Source organism: Tasmannia lanceolata, unplaced genomic scaffold, assembly GCF_043159265.1.
Source record: "Tasmannia lanceolata isolate RefF3 unplaced genomic scaffold, GAP_Taslan_0.1 ptg000018l, whole genome shotgun sequence".
NCBI lineage: Eukaryota > Viridiplantae > Streptophyta > Magnoliopsida > Canellales > Winteraceae > Tasmannia > Tasmannia lanceolata.
Genome location: NW_027518695.1, coordinates 1,740,619 through 1,761,140, shown reverse-complemented (window position 1 = coordinate 1,761,140; position 20,522 = coordinate 1,740,619). Strand labels below are relative to the sequence as shown.

General features: G+C 41.0%; 1 protein-coding gene across 2 annotated transcripts; it reads left to right on the top strand.

The window, feature by feature from the left end:
* Positions 1-665: 665 nt before the first annotated feature.
* On the top strand, positions 666-16,631 carry LOC143849636 (26S proteasome non-ATPase regulatory subunit 11 homolog). 2 transcript variants are annotated; one of them, XM_077358734.1, is made up of 2 exons: positions 666-848; positions 15,151-16,631. In XM_077358734.1, the coding sequence occupies exon 2, from the start codon at positions 15,174-15,176 to the stop codon at positions 16,440-16,442; it is 1,269 nt and encodes a 422-aa protein (XP_077214849.1). In that variant the 5' UTR covers positions 666-848; positions 15,151-15,173; the 3' UTR covers positions 16,443-16,631. The 2 variants fall into 2 exon arrangements, with proteins under 2 accessions (XP_077214849.1, XP_077214850.1); XM_077358735.1 differs by lacking the exon at positions 666-848 and adding an exon at positions 1,451-1,608.
* The last annotated feature ends 3,891 nt before the right edge of the window (positions 16,632-20,522 follow it).

The following is a 20,522-nucleotide window of genomic DNA, read 5'->3' as shown; positions in this document are numbered from 1 at the left end:
AGCGTACCAAGCTTATTGTACGCTCGAGTGCCCCAATCACATGAGTCCCACATTTTTTGTGGTGATAAAAAGTATTCATTTGCAAGGCCTTATCATAGATAAGTGTGTATCAAAAATCAGTTCAATTGAATCATCCTAACCCTTCCAAAAGTGGATAGCAAAAATAGGCAGATTTGTTGTCTGTCCATTTTGCCCTCCACAAATGGATGGGTTAAGATGATCCTATGGAATTGATTTTTTGGTACACACAATATCTATGATAAGGCATTTCAAATGAATGCTTTGGATCATCCTAACAAAGTGGGCCCATTGTGATTGGGTACTCGAGCGTACAATCATTTTCCTCTTTTTATTTTTATATTTCATTTTCCTTTCAAATTACCTCTTGTTTCCAAAAAGGCTACTGATATTTGCACTATCATGGTTTTTATAATAAGACGAACTCATCTTTTATTTCACTGTCAAAGGCTATTAAAATTCCCAAAAACAACTATAGGCTAATTAGAAAAGAAAAGAAAAGACAAGTTTGGTTCGTCTTATTATCAAAACTTGGTAGTGCAAATTTCAGCATCCAAAAAAATCTATCAATCTGAAAATTGTTTAAAAAAAGTGGAGTGCTATTATCAAAATAGGGAGGGCTAACATCTTTTATCTTTAAGAAAGAAACCCAATAACCCTTCTTTCTCTTTTCTCTGACGCAAGCCCCAGCGCACCTTTCCCTTCTTAGTATAGACGAGGACCTTGCAATATCATTCACAAGGTTCGAAGAAAACCTTGAAATAGAGCGGCTTGGATTAGGGTTTCTCTAACGATTTATGTGTTGAAGGGAGGCTCAAGGATTTTTCTTAGTATGTTCTTTTCTCCCAGCTTTCTACTATCTCATTCCTTTATTTTTTATTTTTTTTGGTATTGATCGTGTATATGGATGCTTCGAAGAATTATGATGGATCTATTTTCTATTTCTGTTATTTTTTTTTATCTTATCCTGGATGACTCGAATTGATTCTAGGTATATGAATATTGCTTTAATTTCTTTAGTTTTTTGAACCGATTCAATGGATTTTTTTGTTTTGAATCTTGTTTGAATGAGAACGCTGAAGAGGGGGTAATTTTGGTTGATGTTTATGTATTTTTCTTTCAGTTGATTTACAGTTGCTTTTTTTCTTTCCCTTATCTAAATCTCAAGGAGATTTTACAATTGTTTTCAATATTCCCCAAAACTAACGTGCCCTTTTCTTTTTTTCTTTTTTTCTTTTTTTTTAATGTGGTTGTAATTCTCTAAACCTTTTATTAAGGAGAAGTAAGAACTCTAATGCTGTGTTCTTTTAGTTTCCTTTTCCCACTTTTCCGCGGAAAGTCCCCTTTTTTTTCCGTGGAAAACTCCAAAAACAGTGTTTCTTTAGTTTCCGCGGAAACTTTTATAACTTACGTGGAAATTTAAAAAAAATTACGTGGAAAAGGGCTTTCCGCTATTTCACGGAAAGCCCTTTCCCCACCTCCTGCATCGGAAACCTCTATATTTCCCCGACTTTACCCGGACTCTCTCTCTCTCTCTCTCGCGCGCAAGACCACTGTTGACGTCTCTCTCTCTCGCAAGACCTCCGTCCGGTAAGTCTCCTCTCTCTCTCTCTCTCTCTCTATCTTTCTCTGAATTTTTTTGCTGGATATAGGGTTTCGGATAAGGGGTTTGAGGGTAGGGATTCGGATTTACTAGTTAAGGTTTCGTTTTTTTATCTTTTTTTCCATTATATTTTGGTATTTAGGGTTTCCGAGTTTGGATTTAGGGTTTATGGTTTATGCATTTAGTTTAGGGTTTACAGATTTGGGTTAGGGTTTATGATTTATATGGATTTAGGGTTCCAGAAATAAGGTTTATAGATCTTCTGTTACGGTATTTTTTTGTATTTGGGTATTTGGGTACATCTGTTACAAAAAAAAAAAATTGTATTTTTTTTGCAAATCAACAAGTTTTGTTACAATATTTTTGGTATTTGTTCCTCATTTTTTCATATTTTGGGTAGATCTAGGGTTGGTATTTGTTCCTCATTTTTTTTTGAGACGGTAGAAAAGGAATATATTAAGAACCGAGATAGTTCACAGCAAAGTACATAAAAGAAGAAAGAGAAAATACAAAATCAAGGAGGGAGATAGTCAAATCGCTCCAAACTAGACCTAAATACGCCACTCCGCGCTAGGGAATCAGCCTCTGAATTAGCTGATCTCCTTACATGCCTAACGGATATAGACGAGAGAGAAACTAAATCATCTAATTCCTCAAAGAGAGATAGAAAGCGCCACGGAGGAGAGGCTGCACCCTGAAGCCATAGAATAACATTAGAAGAGTCCCCTTCCACTATCACCTTATCTATCACAGCCATATCCAAAGATTTAATCCCGCAATGAACAGCTCTCACTTCCGCTTCATTTGAATCCGCCACTCCAATGGGGCCCGAGAAAGCCCAGAGAACATCCCCCTTTGAATTTCTACATAGACCCCCAATCCCTGCGTCACCAGGATTACCAAGAGAGGAGCCATCGAAGTTTAACTTTATCATTCCCTCAGGAGGAGGGATCCAGGGTTGTAATATTTTAACTTTACTAATCCCCTCCTTGCAAATAGTCTCCCAACCTTCCCAAAGATCATATGCAGATACGAAATGAAACATAGAAAGGCTTCTAGCCCAAAATATCACCTCGGAAATGATACTGATAAAAATCCTATAAGACGATTTTGCCACACCTTCAAAAACTCGGGAGTTTCTTTCCTTCCAAATGAACCACCAAGAAGCCACCATACACATCTTCCATAGCGTCTTACCCTTTCTTTTCCAGGGGCACCAATCCCAGCTTTTAATGAAATCAGAGATGGTGTTTGAGAGAACCCAAGATACCCCAAAGCGAGATAGAATATAACCCCATATTTCTCGGGCAAATTTACAGTGAATGAAAAGATGATCAATCGATTCACCATCTGAAGAACATAAAGGACAATGGTTGACGATAATCATCCCTCTCTTCCGCAGGAAGTCTATTGTTTGAATTCGACCACAACATACAGCCCAAGCGAAAAATGAGATCCTCGGCGGGCAATGAGACTTCCATATCGACGCAAAAGGAACCTCCGCTTCGCAATACACCAACTGATGATAGAAAGATTTAACAGAGAAAAGTCCGGATGTACACTGAAACCAAACACGGGAATCACTCCCACTCCTTTTGATGTAACACCCTTCTATCAAGGCCATTAGTTCAAGAACAGAATTCAACTCCCGATCAAAAAAATTTCGTCTGAACTGTGGCTGCCAAACCACTCCTGAGTTCAGCCTTTCAAAAAAATCCGCCACCCATCCTATCTTTTGAGTAGACACTAGATACAGATCAGGGAACATTTCCTTGAGAGGAACTGCTGAGCTCCACGGATCTGACCAGAATCGGATTCTATCCCCTACATAGACTTTAAATCGAATACCTTTGGAGAAAGGAACCTCAACCTTCAAAATGTCCCGCCAAACAGTGACACCTTTGAACTTATAGTTATCCGCATAGCACCAATTTCCTTCCCTCACCCCATATTTGCTTCCTACTACTCTTACCCATAAAGCAGACGGTTCTGACCCAAACCTCCACAGCCATTTACCCAATAGAGCCATATTAAAGCCTCTTATTCTCCGAATCCCTAACCCTCCATTTTTCAAAGGGAGGCATACAGAACTCCATTTAACCAAGGGAATTCCACCAGAGGAAAGAGAGCCCCCCCACAAAAACCTTCTTTGGATCTGTTCAATTCTTAGGGCGACACTCACTGGGCATTTGAACAAGGAAAGAAAATAAATGGGGATGCATGATAGAACTGCTTTGATAAGAACTAAGCGCCCACCTTTAGAAATGAGATTACGCTTCCAGGAGTCGAGACGCCTCTCAACTCTGTGAATGATGGGGTTCCAGAATAGTTTATTCGGTCTTCCCACCCCCAAAGGAAGGCCGAGATAAGATGCGGGCAAAGGCTTCAAAGAGCACCCCAGAATCCTAGCAAAAACTGAAGCTTTGGAAGAAGAAACATTTAAAACATATAACCCAGATTTCGAGAAGTTAGTTCTTTGGCCTGTAAGCATCTCATAACACCTTAAGATGGCTTTAAGATTCAATACCTGAGAGATCACTGGGGCACAGAATAGCAGCGTATCATCTGCAAATTGAAGAAGCGAAACCTCCACTTTATTAGACCCAATTAAAAAGCCTTCGAAAAGACTTAACTCACTACCTTTCCTCAAAAGCCGGCTAAGAGACTCCGCAACAATCACAAAGAGAAAGGGGGAGAGAGGATCCCCTTGCCTTAACCCCCTAGATGATTTGAAAAAGCCTTTGGAAGAACCATTAATGAGGACAGAAAACCAAGCTGAGGATACACAGGCTCTAATCCAGCCTCTCCACCGAGATCCAAAACCCATTTTTCCAAGACTATAGTCCAGAGACTCCCACTCGACCCGATCATAAGCCTTTTCCATATCAAGTTTGCACAAGACTCCTCCTTGACCACTACGCCTGTATGCGTCAATAGCTTCGTTTGCAATGAGTGAACAATCCAAAATTTGACGCTTATTAACAAAAGCGCTTTGACTATCTGATATTATGGAGGGAAGAACTAATTTGAGACGATCCGCCAAAACTTTGGCCAATACTTTATATAAACAACCGACTAAGCTAATCGGACGAAAATCCGCCACCTTTGAAGCCCCTTCTATCTTGGGAATGAGGGTAATGAAGGTTGCCCCAGTGCCTTTATCTAGAGCAATCCCGTCAAAAAATTCTTGAAAAAAGCTCATCATATCCGATTTAACAAAATCCCAACAAACTTGGAAGAAAGCCAAACAGAATCCGTCCGGGCCAGGAGCTTTATCTTTCGCCAAGGAAAATAAACATTTCTTTACTTCTTCTTCAGTAAAAGGAACTTCCAAAGATGCAGCTTCCCCCAAACATAAGCTGTCAAACTGCACCTCTTGCGGGATAGGGCGGAGGATACCATCAGAAGAATACAGATCCTTGAAGAATCTGAGAATTTCTGCTGTAATCACCTCTTTGTTAGAAACTCTTTCCCTCTCCACAATCAAAGATTCAATTCTATTCTTTCTCCTATGAACACTAGCCATTGCGTGGAAATAGGCAGTGTTTTTGTCACCCTCCACGATCCACTTAACTCTAGATTTTTGACGCCAGGTTATTTCTTCCTGAAGCAGCAAACGATTATTCTCGATACTAACCCTGCCCATCTCCTCCCTCTCTTTTTCCGAATCAAGACCACACTCCCCCAGTGCATTTAATTCCACCATTCTATTCTCCAGCCACCGCTTTCGCCCGTGATCACATAGCTTTCTCTCCTTAACCCACTCCTTCAAGTTTGCCTTAACAACTCTCAGTTTGTTTCCAATAACTTTGTCAGCCGGGCCTGCCATCTTACAAGAAGACCACCAGCCCCCTAACCTCTCCACCATCTGGGGAAATTCCAACCAAGCAATTTCAAACCTAAAAGGAGATGGACCCCATGATTCCATTCGAGGATCTAAAAGAATTGGACAATGATCCGACACCAAATGAGGAAGCGCTTTCTGAGAAACCTCGGGAACGAGTTCTAACCATTTCCCAGAAATCAAGAATCTGTCCAGTCTACTTCTACACTGCCCTCTTGCCCAAGAGAAAGAAGCACCACTCAAGGGAAGATCAACTAACTCATTATCTGCTATAAAATCGGAGAATACCTTCATGTTATTAGTGATTCTAGTACACCCCAACCTCTCCCCTACTGCCTGGATTTCATTGAAATCACCCCCAATGCACCATGGGTGAGAGCAACATTCTCTAACCTTTACCAATTCTTCCCAAAAAAGACCTTTTTCGGTAGATGTGAATGGACCATAGACTCCAGAGAAGAGCCAATCAGACTTATCCACTTTCTTTTGGAGAGAAACTGAAATGGAAAAGTCTCCATACCACACCTCCTGACTAGACCAAGAGATGCTATCCCATGCTAACAGTAAACCTCCCGATGCCCCTTTAGAAGCTAAAAAAACAAAATCCCACTCCTTATTAAAACCCAGCCTTTTGAAATCTAAACGACTAAGGGAGATCACTTTAGTTTCCTGAATGCAGACTACCTCTGGCTTCCAGACTTTTAGCAGTTCTTTAACCTGAGATCTTTTCTCCTGGGATCCCAAACCATTAATATTCCAAGATAGAATCTTCATAATATCACTTAAATAGAAGGCATCTTCCCCAATCGAGCATCTGAATTTCTACCTTTCTTCTTCGAGAGAAAGCTCTTCCCACTAGAACCCGATTCATAATTAATGTTCGACTTTAAGCGAAGTAATTCCCTTTTCAATCGACTCGAACTGAAAACTGTAGACCCGTTAGAGACAGGAATTCTACCTTCATCCCTTTGTTCTGCTACCTGAATTGCATCTCGGTACTGATCCTCAGGGCCCGCATAGACCAAACCCAATTTCTTACTAATGGTCAAGGTGTGGTCAACCATATACTCAACCAGATCGTTTCGAATATTCATCACAGGGATCATCCCACAATTCTCTTCAAAGTATGAGGATATTCTCACCAGAGAAGATGAGTCGAAACTCCAACGGAAGCTTGGGTTGAATTCAAAGTTGGCTCCTGAAGCAGAAAACTTAACTAAGAATCGAAAAGGAGACTCCCTTTGAAGGCTAAAAAAACGATTCCCCAAGCCACTCATCCCACTGAGGTCAAGCAAAAAAATCTTCCGTCCACGGATCCAAGGTAGACAATATTCTTTCTTAGAAATCAAAGAACCGATTTCCTCTGCATCTCCTTGTTCAGTCAAAACTTCTTTCCAGTCCCCTTTCACCAAATTTGCACCATTTAACCCTTCAGCATCCTCAAAAACCTTCTCCTTTGCCCGGTCCTGTTCAAAAACCAAGCGGGCACTGATCCCGCACGCAAGTATCTTATCGCGATAGCTTACCTGAGAGTGAGAGTAGCTGCATAAGGACGCAGAGAGGAATCCATGGTTAACACTTCCTGAGATTTCGAGAATGGGGAATTGTCCAGGAGAACAACCTAACAATTTCCACTCAAAATAGAAAGGGATAGACTTGTTAAAAAGCCCCTCAGAACTTAATGGGAAGGGAGGTTGACAGCCTGGGCCCATATCGACTTCCGACTGGGCCCATATCGACTTCCGAGTCAGCCCAGCACGAAGGCCCAAGGGAAAAGGCTGGAAGAGAGAAATTTGATTGAAGTGCTTTTGGCCCACTCGCTTGATCTCCACACGATAAAGGGGGCTCGTTTATCAAAACGTCAGAGCTGGAGGCATTGGGAAAAACCAAAGAATGACTTCTGCAAGGGGAGATAGCAGAGAGGATATCTGCAAAGCTATTAATACTAGAAGAAGTGGGGCCCACTCTAGGAGGGGGAGAACAGTCAAGACCACACACGCTACGCCATCTGTATCTTTCTGGCGACCCCAAATTTTGAAATTCAAAATAACCGCCACCTGTTCCAATGCTATCTTGCACATTCAGCGGCTCATGATAGAGCTGGTGGCTAACGTGCACCGCCTCCTCCGTCCCTGCCACGCCGATGGAAACTCCATGCTCAGTCTCCAAGGACGGAATTTCTTTGGTTGCAGAAATGTCATTCACTGCCTTTACAGAAGCATTTAGTGGTATTAAAGGATCTTCAGCTACTTCTTCTTCATAAAACTCGTCGTTTCCTTTGTTTGTTGAAACCCCACCCTCTTTTACCTTCTCGAATTCGGATTCCCCATGAGAATCAGCTTTCACAAAGGAAATATCACCTTCTTCTTCAAGCAGATCTTTTGAAGCTAGAATCCATCTGATGGACCCATCAAGAGATACTTGAATCGATATCTCCTTCCCTGGTGCACCAGACGCAATTAGAAGAATACGCCCTTTTTTATAGCCATTTCCAGCACAGCATGAAGGATCGATTTCTACAATCTTACCTATTTTTCCCCCAATCCTCCTGAAGTTATCCTCGCACCAAGCTTCCGGCGGGACGCCTTCGATACTCCACCAGAAAGGGTTACCTTCTTTTGGAAATTTGTCAGTCCACACCCTAAGGTCAAGAAAAGGAGAGTTAACTGCGTTTTTCCAGCACGATATTATCTGAGATCTACTAATCCCTCTTGGAATGGATATCTGAACTTCCCGTTTCGCTATTTTATAAACCACCACCCCTTCCGGCATATTGCTCTTCCGAGATAACCAAGACTCCAAAGCCGCCAAATCCCCAGACCAACCTTCGCAGAGATTTCCCCATAATCCCATATCAGCGTTACTGATCGATTTAAGAGGAACCACCTCCACATTAAACTCCATACCTTCCGACGTGGATGGAAAAATCTTCCCCACACTCGGAGCAAGATCTGGCTTTTTCAGGGCACCCACCCGATGCTTCTCTTTTAACTTATTTTCAGGGTAGGAGGATATATTAAAATCCAAGCTTGACCAGAACTTGTTACATTGCCAGCATTGAACTCGTTTGCTGAAATTTCTAAATCCACATTTGCAACACCTCCATTCCCCCCTTTGCCCATTTTTCCTTCTCCTTAAGACACTTTCAAAACGTCTAACATTTCGGTTTTTAATCTGAGACCACCCAGAATCTGCACCAGAGTTCGAAGCTCCTACCCGATTTCCTCCGCCCATGCCAAGAGGAACCAGATTTGCACCCGACGCAAAAGATTTTCCTACACCATTCCCACCTATAGGCATTGTTTCCCCTCTCCTCATTTCCTTCAGACGTGAGACTCCCGGCAATAGAACAGAGATGTGCAGACCCTTCACAGGGGTAAACCCTCCAGATTCCGACTCTGATACCCACGATGGCACAGAAACGGAAAATGGAACCGAAGCAGATGTAGAAACTGAGACAGATACAACAGGAGAAAGAGATGATGCCAATGTGTTCGAGGAAGAAGACTCAGCTTCAGAGACCTCAGAAACCGATTCAGAGGAAGAAGAGATCCTGGCTGAAGCGATGGTTTCCTCAGGAAGCAGAAACCAGACAACCACCTCCACACTTGGACGGCGACGGAGAGGAGACCTCTCCCCACTACCTCCCAACTCAGAGTCCCTCCGAGCAGCTTACCAGCCGATAGTCCACCGTCATCGAGAAACTCCAAACGCCTTGTATCCTTTTTTTTATTCTTCTATTTTCCAGTTTTTCATCATTTTTCATCTTTGTTCCTCATTTCTTTGTATTTGGTACAATATTTTGGGTATTTGTTCGTACCTGTTCGTATTATTTTTTTGCAAATCAACATGTTTTGTTTGGTATTTATTCTCTTGTGCTGGATATTTATTTTGCTTGGTATTTATTCTCTTGTGATGGGAAATAGGGTTTAAGGGTTAGGATTAGGGTTAGGGGTTTAGTGGTTTATGGTAATGAGATTCACATTTCTGATTTTTTAACACAAAATTTGGGTTTAATGTATTAGTTACTCAGAATTCTACATGTTAGTTTGTCACAGTTTCTGTTTAACAGGTTTCTACTGAGTTTCCGTGTAACGAACTCAGTGTAACGAAACGCATATTTCTGTAGTTTTTATGAAGTTTCTGTGAGCTTTCTGTTAGGTTTCTGTGCAACGAAACGCTCATCTGACAGGTTTTCTGTGAGGTTTCTTTGCCTTCCCTTTTCTTTATGCCACGTCAGTTTCCTTCCCTTCCCTTCCATTCCCTTTCCTTTCCTTTACTTTCCCGACGAGAGAACAGAGCATAATGCTGTGTTCTTTTATTTTCTTTTCCCCCGGTTTCCCCCGGAAAAATGGGTTTCTTTCTGCGGAAACCTTGCTTTTAGCTGTTCTTTTACTTTCCGCGGAAAGTTTTTTAACTTACGTGGAAATTTTAAAAAAATATGTGGAAAAGGGGTTTCCGTGATTTCATTGAAAGCCCTTTTCAAACCTCTTACATCGGAAACTCTACTTTTCTCCGACTTTTTTCCCTCTCTTGACTCCTCTGCCCTAGAACTCTAGCTGATCTTCGACTCGCCGCGGCTCGCCGGCACGACCACCTCCACTCGTCCGGTAAGTCCCTTCCCCTCTTCTTCTTCTTCTTCTTCTACTCCTCTTCTTTATCATTTTTTGGGTAGGGTTTCAAAGATATTTGTGTAGGGTTTCAACGCTTCTGTCATTTTTTCCTTGGATTTAAGGTGCTGGATTTAATGGGGTTTGGGATGGGTTGTTGCTGTTTTTTGGATTTTGTGGATTGTTGCTGTTTGTGATGGATTGTTGTTGTTTGTGGATCTTAGGGTTTATCATTTTCGTTTTTAGGGTTAGGGTTTCAGGTATCATTTTCATTTTTAGGGTTGGGGTTTCTGTCAACAGATTAGTGGGTTTTTATGGGTAAGATTCTCGGGTCACGATTTCGTGGGTATCATTTTCGTGTTTAGGGTTTTGAGTATCATTTTCGAGTTTAATGCTCAACAGTAATTTTAAGCAAATAGATTTATTTATTTTTGGTCAATTTTTGGGAGAAATTTGCTATTGTGTTTCTCATCTCTGAAATTTGGGGCTTCTTCTTCTTGTTGTTGAGTACTATCCACTTGTTGTTAGTAGGATCTATTGGCATACATATGTAGTTTTTATGTCAAGTCTATGTTGGTTGACTGATTTATATCTTGGCAACTCTATATTTGTGACAATTTGATTGGCATTGTTATTTTTCAGCTTCTGTTTGTCATGGTTTTCTTATTTTGATTGACTTCAGAGGGTTGGACCCACTTATTTTAGACTAGGTTCTATGTTGGCATCATTCTACATGTTAGTTTGTCACAGTTTCTGTTTAACAGGTTTCTATTGAGTTTCCCTGCAACGAAACGCATATTTCTGTAGTTTCTATTAGTTTCTGTGAGGTTTCTGTCAGGTTTCTGTGCAACGAAATGCTTATCTGACAGGTTTTCTGTCAGGTTTCTTTTCCTTCACTTTCCTTTCTGCCACGTCAGTTTCCTTCCCTTCACTTCCCTTTCCTTTCCTTTCCTGACGAGAGAACTGAGCAGGGTTTCATGACTCATGATTCATGAACATGTTCATCTCTACACAAATCCTAGTCGACTCGGCACAGCATAGTCAAGTTCATAATTAACGAGGCCAACACTGTCATAACTCTGGAGAGCCAAAGGAGTTTTGATTGACTTTCAGGGAAAAATGTGGACTTGGACAAGAATGCGGCCAAGGTAAAAGGAGACGACTCGATGACGTGGGAGAGTTTTGAAACTATCGGAATAATAGTATGTGCATATAAAAATTCAAAGCAATTTCCTTTTTTTATCATTTCATTACTAAGGAGTAATGGATTGTGCTGTTACTAGATGATCTAAGGAGTTTTTTGGTCACTTCTTCGGATTTTGAAAAGGGGGGAGTCGTGTTGCATCTCCCTTTTTATAGGAACCTAAGAATAGTACGTGCATATCAAAAATGAAAGTGAGTCTTGGTTTATTTCTCAGGCTAAGTTCGATCGTAGGATCCAGACCCCTGATTCTAGAGGTTCATTCTCAGTCATATCGCTCTTCAGATTTCTTGACAACCCTTTTGCCCCTTCTTTCTCTTGGTACAAGGCCTGGAACGCATTAAGGCACCCCTCCCCCCATTAGTTAGGCTTTTTACTGAACTTTTGTGCTTAACAAGATAAATACTTAGGACAGACTGAAAAGGCATAATTCAAAGCTAACCTACATTGGCAACACAAAGTGTTTTCGGAATATATATAGTGGACAGCATTCTCAGGAATTGTAAGACAATCGTGATGGACAAAGTTCCTAAGACGAAGGTGACAACCAATTGGACGCCTCCTCCTCAAATGCTCTCAAAATTAATGTCGATGGTTGCTCTCTTGGCAGACCTGGTAAAACTGTCATTTGAGGAATTTTTTGGGATTCCAAGGGAGACATCTTTTCTTTCTATGTGCCGATTGTATTATTCGATTCAACTGAAGTTGATGTTCGTGCTCTCCATCTGGGGTTGAGTGTCTTTCGTGTCCAGATGGGTGACACTTTACAACTTTTTTGGATGAGATCAGGGAATTGCTGCAGGGAGAAATATTTCCTTCTTATCCTCAGAAGCACAAATGATTTGGCTTATCAGTTTGCTAAATCAGGTGTTTTGAGCGATTCCTTGTATATTGAGTGTAGTTTGCCCTTTGATGTGAATTTACAATTCTTTCTTCCTTTAATACATGTTATCCTCTTTCCAAAAAAAAAAGAACCTGACTTATCAAGACATTAATTCGGTGTTACCATCCAATAAAGGGATGACAATTCATGAAGAACATGGGTGACTGCTAACCCATTGATAGGGATCCTTGTTAGATCCAGACAATGCATAAATATTTAACAGATCTTGAGTCCTTAATGTGAAGTTTACTGCTCCTAATTTTGGTGTTTTCTTGTGGATGTTAGTCTTTCATCCTTGCAGTTCTTCATAATAGAGAGAATGGTTCTTCCACTAGGTGGACTTTCAGTATCAAGCTTATGACTCCGAATGAGAGGAATGGCCGGCTTATGGGTTTTATTTGTGCGTTATTATTAGAACTTTGTCCATGCCAACTAACAAAAGGGATTTGCCAGAGTGGCTGTTTCCTGCCCTCCAAGGGTGGCTTTTTTGTGGTTGGGTTGTTAGCCGGGGGAGAATTCAAACCATGGATTTTTTGCGAAGGAAAGGAATGATGTTGGTGAATCATTGCCCCCTGTGTCTTCAGGATGGGGAATCGATTGATCATCTTTTCATTCATTGTAAGTTCGCAAGGGTGATTTGGGGTCTGTTGTTGACTAGATTTGGTATTCTTTGGGTTATCCCAAATACTATTCTGCAGATTCTTCAATATTGGAATTATGTGCCTTGGAAGAAAAAGGGGAAAGCTTTGTGGAGGATTTGTCTTTTGGCTATGCGGTGGGCCATATGGAAAGAAAGAAATGATCGAGTCTTATGGGACCTTCCAAAGGATTGTAGCAATTTCGATTGAGTGGGCTAAAAACTCTTCTCTATTCTTTGGTACCTCTGCTTATGATTTGTGGGAGGGGTGGCTTATCGTTTGCTCAGAAGGTTCTTCCAAGCCAAAGATCGTTCAACGATGGTCTAATCCTCCCCCCGGTTTCTTAAAACTTAATTTTGATGGAGCATGTTTTGGGAACCCTGGAATGGGGGGTCGAGGTGGTCTTCAATGAGATGATAAAGGTTTAGTACTTTGAGCTTATTTAGGTCCGTGTGGTCTTTGTGATTCTAATGAGGCGGAAGTTAAAGCGGCTTATTACGGCATCTTGCATCTGGAAGTAGAAATTTTGGACAAAGTGATTATAGAAGGAGATTCATCAAATGTTGTGAAATGGATTTCGGGATCTGCTCCACCTCCTTGGAGATTCCTCTCCTTGATTGAAGAGATCTCAGATAGACTTACGGGTTCGCTCGCCTCTTTTAGTCATGTAAGAAGATCTGCCAATGGTGAAGCAGATGGTCTGGCCAAATCGGGAGCTATTAGATCTAGTGTGGAGTGTTTTGATTTTATGCCTCCCTAGTTTCTCCGGTGTTTTTATTCTCTTTGTATTTTTTCTCTCCTTCTCCTTGTATTTTTGTGGATCTTCTCGATTCCTTTTAATATACTTACCATTTCAAAAAAAAAAAAAGGGATTTGCCAGATCTTTTGCTTATCTATTAAAATATTTTTCATTGTTGAATGCAATGCCTTTTTATCACGTAGGCATCCCCAACATGTCTCGTATCTGTATCAGAATTAGACTTGACACTTTTGGCTTTGAATTGATATTAAATGATTTACTAGAGTATCAAAATGAACCGGGAGCATGTCTATCATTCTAAAGGATAATTTCAGTAAACGTGTGCAAAGAGGGAATTAAGTACTCATTTCATGGTTAAATCAAACTTGGTTTATGGATACTGAGATTAAAGCTTCCTGAATGATGATTTGTTAGACATGTATTCTATATTTTGTTTAACGTATCGATTATACACTTTTCATATTGTATGCATAAAATATTTTTTTACCTATTACTAGAGAAATGCATAAAATTGAGTGACTTGTATTTATAAAAGATTTATGTTGATACTGTTTTCTTTGAAGGGTCGCTAACTTTTGAAGAAACTGGGCTTGGAAAGCCTTTATCTTTCGTCGATACAGCATGGCACTTGGTCAATGCATGTAGTGGTTGTGGTTTTGCACCATCTCTAAAGTTTTTGGTTGAATAATTTTATATAATTCTTGGTGACATATTGGAAAGTTCAAGGTCCTTTTGTGATTAAACAATTGCGATGGTTAAATGAATTAATGAATTGTCAGTGTCCTTTGATGTCATTTTTACTTCCTCAATCAGCTGTGTGTCTTTACACATATATGCATGCATTGTATGCAAGTGGGAAGGGGCCAACTTTTTTGTATGCTTCACCAATTCATTTTTTTCTACAGGAAAAAAATGACAGTGGTAAAGAATTATCAGAAATTGTCTATGTTCTTTTCCTTTGATTTGAACAGTAAAGAGACCCCTAATACTTCAGAATCTTAGATCGAATTCAGGGTTGGAATGTAGTTTTTGTACAGGAGGTTCCATTTATGCAAATGCAAGTCTGGAATGGTACTTACCCTATTTGACTTGACATCACAACTCGGGGAAGTAAAATCTATCGATCTGACCACAACGTGGATTACTTTTGTATGCTCTGCGTAGTTCTGCTGAACGGTGAATACTAAATACGCATTCCTTAAAATATTTACCTGGAAAGAGTCTCTAGAGGAAAAATATCAACTCGGGATATTATGTGCTTCTGTTTCCTTGTGCTCCATTAACAGGGATGGTTTTTACTTTTTAGTGAGGAAACTTTTCTTTCTGCTGATTTGCTTTACACAATCTACTGATCTTTGTCCCCTTCATAGATAGACATTTTAGTTTCTTTGCATTTGCAGCTTTTGAAATCAATGAAGCAAGGCACAATGTGAAATTTGCGAATTTGAACGCCTGTTGTAATTTGACACTAGAAAAAGATCTCTGTTCTCTTTTTCAACAGAACAGGCTCGAAGCAGTGTGTTTCGTTTTTAATTCACTTATTATATATTCATGGCCAATTTATAAAAAAATTATATATTCATGGTTTTGCAGGTTTGCATTTTCAAGTTGCAGCTATGTCATCATCATATCTCCCTGCAACCACTGATTCACTGGCACAGGCTTTAGAAGCTAAAGACCCTGCTGAGTCTATTGCCATCCTTTATCGTGTACTCGAAGACCCTTCATCTTCTTCAGAAGCATTACGCATAAAAGAACAGGCCATTTCGAATCTTTCTGACCTTCTCAGGCAGGAAAAGAAGGCCGAGGAGCTGAGAAGCCTTCTCACTCAATTGAGACCCTTCTTTTCCTTGATCCCAAAAGCGAAAACTGCAAAAATTGTGAGGGGAATTATCGACACGGTTGCTAAGATACCTGGAACATCTGATCTTCAGATATCCCTTTGCAAAGAAATGGTAGAATGGACCCGTGCCGAGAAACGTACCTTTCTCAGACAGCGTGTCGAAGCAAGACTTGCCGCTCTTTTGATGGAAAACAAAGAATATTCCGAAGCCCTAACCCTCCTCTCAGGCCTAATCAAGGAGGTAAGGAGATTAGATGACAAACTCCTCCTAGTCGACATCGACTTGTTGGAGAGTAAGCTCCATTTTTCGCTGCGAAATCTACCCAAGGCAAAAGCTGCCCTAACGGCAGCAAGAACGGCTGCAAATGCAATTTATGTTCCTCCGGCCCAACAAGGCACCATAGATTTACAGAGTGGGATCCTTCACGCTGAAGAAAAGGATTATAAGACTGCGTACAGCTATTTCTTTGAAGCATTTGAAGCATTCAATGCCCTAGAGGATCCCCGAGCAGTTTTCAGCCTCAAATACATGCTCTTGTGTAAGATAATGGTGAATCAAGCTGATGATGTTGCTGGGATAATCTCTTCCAAGGCGGGTTTGCTCTACTTGGGACCAGAGTTGGATGCCATGAAAGCTGTTGCCGATGCTTACTCCAAACGGTCTCTGAAGTTCTTTGAAACCGCCTTGCGTGATTATAAAGCCCAGTTGGAGGAAGACCCAATTGTTCACAGGCACCTCTCTTCTTTATATGATACCCTCTTGGAGCAGAATCTCTGCAGATTGATCGAACCTTTCTCGAGAGTTGAGATTGCTCACGTTGCTGAATTGATTGAACTTCCTGTTGATCATGTGGAGAAGAAGCTCTCACAGATGATCCTGGATAAGAAATTTGCGGGGACTTTGGATCAGGGAGCTGGATGCCTCATCATCTTTGATGATCCCAAATCTGATGCGATCTTCCCGGCAACATTGGACACCATTTCCAACATTGGCAAGGTCGTGGACAGCCTCTACATGAGGTCTGCTCGGATAATGGCTTAAGGCTCCTGGTACGTCTGATTTCTAAGCTGCTTCTTGTCGTTGTGATCAACTGAACTGCTAGACAGGTTGGTGTTAAGACTTATGTTTATCTGTTGGTGGTTTGATGTGATTGTAAACTGTTTCGCTAGCGTTGATACGCTTCTTGGAATTTTCCATGCTCATTAAACTAATCTTATCTATCTTTATATCTATTACTGAATGACGTTAGGCCACGTTTGGATACCAGCAAGATTTAGATGTGGATTTAGTTGATATTTTGAACTAGATCAGATCCTTAGAATTTCCAAATCAGTTACAACAGTGAAAAAAATTCCGATTTTCAAATCTTTTCTGCAAGACATTATTTGGAAATCAACTTTTGTGGCAACTTCCGTCACCATCGCTGCTGCTCGACGTTGCTCCGGCAGCAGCGAGACATCCCCCTCTCTCTGTCTCTCTCTTAAAACATGATCATGAAGATGATTGATGTGTTTTGTATCCAAAACTCAAATCCAAATCAAAATACAAATGCATGAGGTATCCAAACGGGCCCTTAAGGTTCCTAACAGTCCTCTATAAGAATGGTATATTGGCAAGTTTATTTTCCTGAGATTTTCCAATAATGGTTTACAGACCATTTTCAGAAAATTGGCCAATTTTCAATGTGCACATGTAGTATTTGAATGTAAAAACTACTTTGATAACAGAAAATTTTCCATGAAAATGCTAGCCAGTATCAGCCAAACAACATAATTTATTATAAAAAGAAGAAAGATGTCAATAAACCACTTATGAAAGTTGCACCTACTGCAACTTCTGTGATGCTTTATAAAAGGTTGGATTGTGAGTAGAGAGCATTCAAACATGGTTCCAAGTAACGTCAATGTAGCCCGTTTACACTAAGAAAACCTCCAGGAGATAATCTGAAAAGGGGAACATTTTAGGGTTGTGCAATCCATAGCAAGGAGTAGATTGTTGGATCATTGAACAAGTGCCCACCAGTACTTCTGCCCACCCAAATTTTCTATCATGCATCTTTAACAACACTTTGTATTTTTAACATTGCCGAATTTTCCTCATCAGACAATCTCAATCTTTCAATTTGAGTCCTTTAATGACTGTTGAGTAGAGGAAGGGCCCTTACTTGGCAAGTAAATCTTTATGGGTTCTGCTGACGAGGGCCCTAAGGGCACTTGTTAAGGTGCATAGGAAATGATATTTTACACATCTTTTGATAATAAATTCACAGAAAATGAGTATTTTTATCAAACAGTGTGTAAAATGATTGGAAAAGATCATTCCCAATGCACCTTAACGGGTGCCCTAAGGTCACTTGTTAGCAAAACCCAATCTTTATTAGTTGGTGGATTAAGACCCTCCAATCCAACTTTTTTAATAGGGTAGGTCGTGGAAAATAGCAAAGGGGATTCTGAGAAGCTGACATCTACCACATTGCTTTCCATATCTAATCTTAATCACGCAATTAATCTAGAATATAAAGAAGCTTAAGAATTTATCTCAATCAGCCGTGGCATATAATCGACTGAGCAAGATCGTCGTCTACCTCTCCAGATAATCGGATCTATGATGGGATAGACCTCCTGATGATCGGTTAGATGAGGACAGAGACCAACCCTTCTATTTATGGACCCAAGTGTCAGTGTCAGTGTCCTACCTTTGATCTTATCAAGATCAATTGAATTAGGGACTTTCTAGTTAAATTCGAAGAAAGCCATTTTACAGTTCACTTTTCCACGAGTGAACAGTCACATCGTCGCTGATTTTGTCTTATTGATTTAGTTCATCGGAGGTGGTAAAATTGAGCAGTGAAATTGTCTAGAAGTCCCATTGAATTAACTACTAATTTTCATGTAATTAACTTTGGCCTACATAAAAAAAAATCCATGTCACACCAACATACTAAGTTGCACTGATTACCCTTGTTTCTTTAATCAATAGGAGGAAAAGAAAAGTGGGTGGTAAGCATCTCGTACTTGTGTCCTCTGAAATCCAAATGTAAGCAGTATTACACTGTGTATGCTTTTGGCTGCAATAAGTTTTTTCCCTTGGCACTTCATAAAAGAGAAAGGGAAGTGATAAATTTGCCCTTTTCATTACAAGGGACAGCCAGCTGCATTGTACGTGCAAAACAGGACCCTTGATTCCTTTGCACGTGAAGTACATCTGCCCTCCGGTCATAGATACACTGAAGCTGGCTGTCCCAACTCCCAAGTAAAAAAAAAAACAAGGGGCGGATTTATCACTTCCCAAGATAAATCACTTTCTGATTGGATGCTGAAAACAACTTGGGAAGGGGAATTGTTAAAGCTTTTAAAAGAAAGTTAATGAAGTACTAAATAGGGAGTGGACTAGTGGAGTGGCACTATTGAGACATCAAACATTAGTTCTTTCAGAGCCAATTGAATATAAGATACAACTATGAGCATATTTACTTGTAATGGGAATGAAATTTTTTTGCATCAGTAACCATAACGATCATTCAGGGAGGTTCTTCCATCACCTGATTGTCCTGCAATCATCCCAAGCATTCAGTCTCAGTATCCTGATGAAACAACCAACAAAGACGAATTAATTGGAAAAAAGTGAGAACTGGTTTACCTCTGGGGGGCACCCATGATTCGTAATCTGGACTAGTCTCGAGAAAGGCGGGTCTCTCAGGTCCCAGCACTCTTTTGGACTTTGCATTCTCTTTTCTAGATTGTCTTCCGCCTCACTATCTGATGCAAAGTACCCCCTTTCGTGCTTCAATATCAGCGCTGTAGTTGTCACATGATGACCGCCTGCCGAACTCATAACCATACTTATGTTCGATGATTGAAGTCCATAACTGAGATCTTCCCAAATCTCCAAAGCGATTTTCAGTCTCGTCCCCTTGCAAGCAAACATGGCCAAATACACCGCTACAAAAAAGACTAGAGGGTACGTGCATACCTTTGTTCGACGCAGATTTGCTTGCGTGGGTGGAGGTGGTGGTGGGGTGGTAGTGTTGGTGTGTGGGTGGGGGGCATGCTGTGTTGCGGCTAGGACTATCTAGGCGAGACTATATGAAATCACCAGCTTTATAGGCGAGACTATGTGAAATCAACAGCTTCGAGTGTCCATATCAAAAGATGGGACTGAGGAACGATCGCTCACTATGACCAAAATCTTTGCATGAGCTCTACATAATCATCTTGCAAATGCTCGAAGAGAAGCTAATAGAGGAGCCAAGGGATGGCTTTGAAACCTGACTGAGGGTTGGAGAGAAGGTTAGCCCAAAGCTGTCTCTTGCCACTCACGGGAACTGGCACAACAACCATTGGCTAAAGGAGTTGGGGGCCTTGCCCGTTTGTAAAGTAATCTTGGGCCAAGAGCTTTCTATGGGCTACAAGACTCAGTCTGGGTCCAAGCGCATCAAAGTGTTCACCCACCGAAGGCCGGCCTAGACTGCAAAGAATCCAGAGCAGAGCCCAAGAAGTCCAAGCTAGGCCCCCACACAGAATATCTGCCAATGTCTGGCATGAAGACATTGCCACCCAAAATATCTTCTTGATTGATAGTGTCACGAGCTGCTACATCAGCTGAAAATCTTCGGAATATGGCTAGCTCTTCGGCAGTTGCTAGTGCTGAAAAGATAAAAGAGGGCACCTCCAGATTCTCGCCCCGACCTCTGGCATCCAAGAGGTCCGTGGCCATGGGAGGATCTCCAAGACAGTACACCAGCAATGGAGGCCGCCCGACTTGTAGACACCTAGAAAGTCTCAAAAGCATCCTTAACCGGAATCGAAAGTGAAGTCAGGTCCGATTACAACGTCGTGGTGCAAAGTGTTCCGGTCTAATAGCCATTTCAAGAAAAACAAGACCGACGGCAACCATATGCCCGAGTCTATTTCCGATCTCTCTGAAGCTGCTAATCTACTTCCGATCGCATGGATAAAGTTGAAGTGTTGATAGCCTCTCTAGCGATTGATAGTCCAAGTCTCAATCGCTATAGAGGCTATCAACACTTCAACTTTATCCATGCGATGAAGATTGATTCTCCCCTGAATGCATTAGTACGAGACAACCAAACTTCCATAATCTGGATCGTCCTCGTCCAAC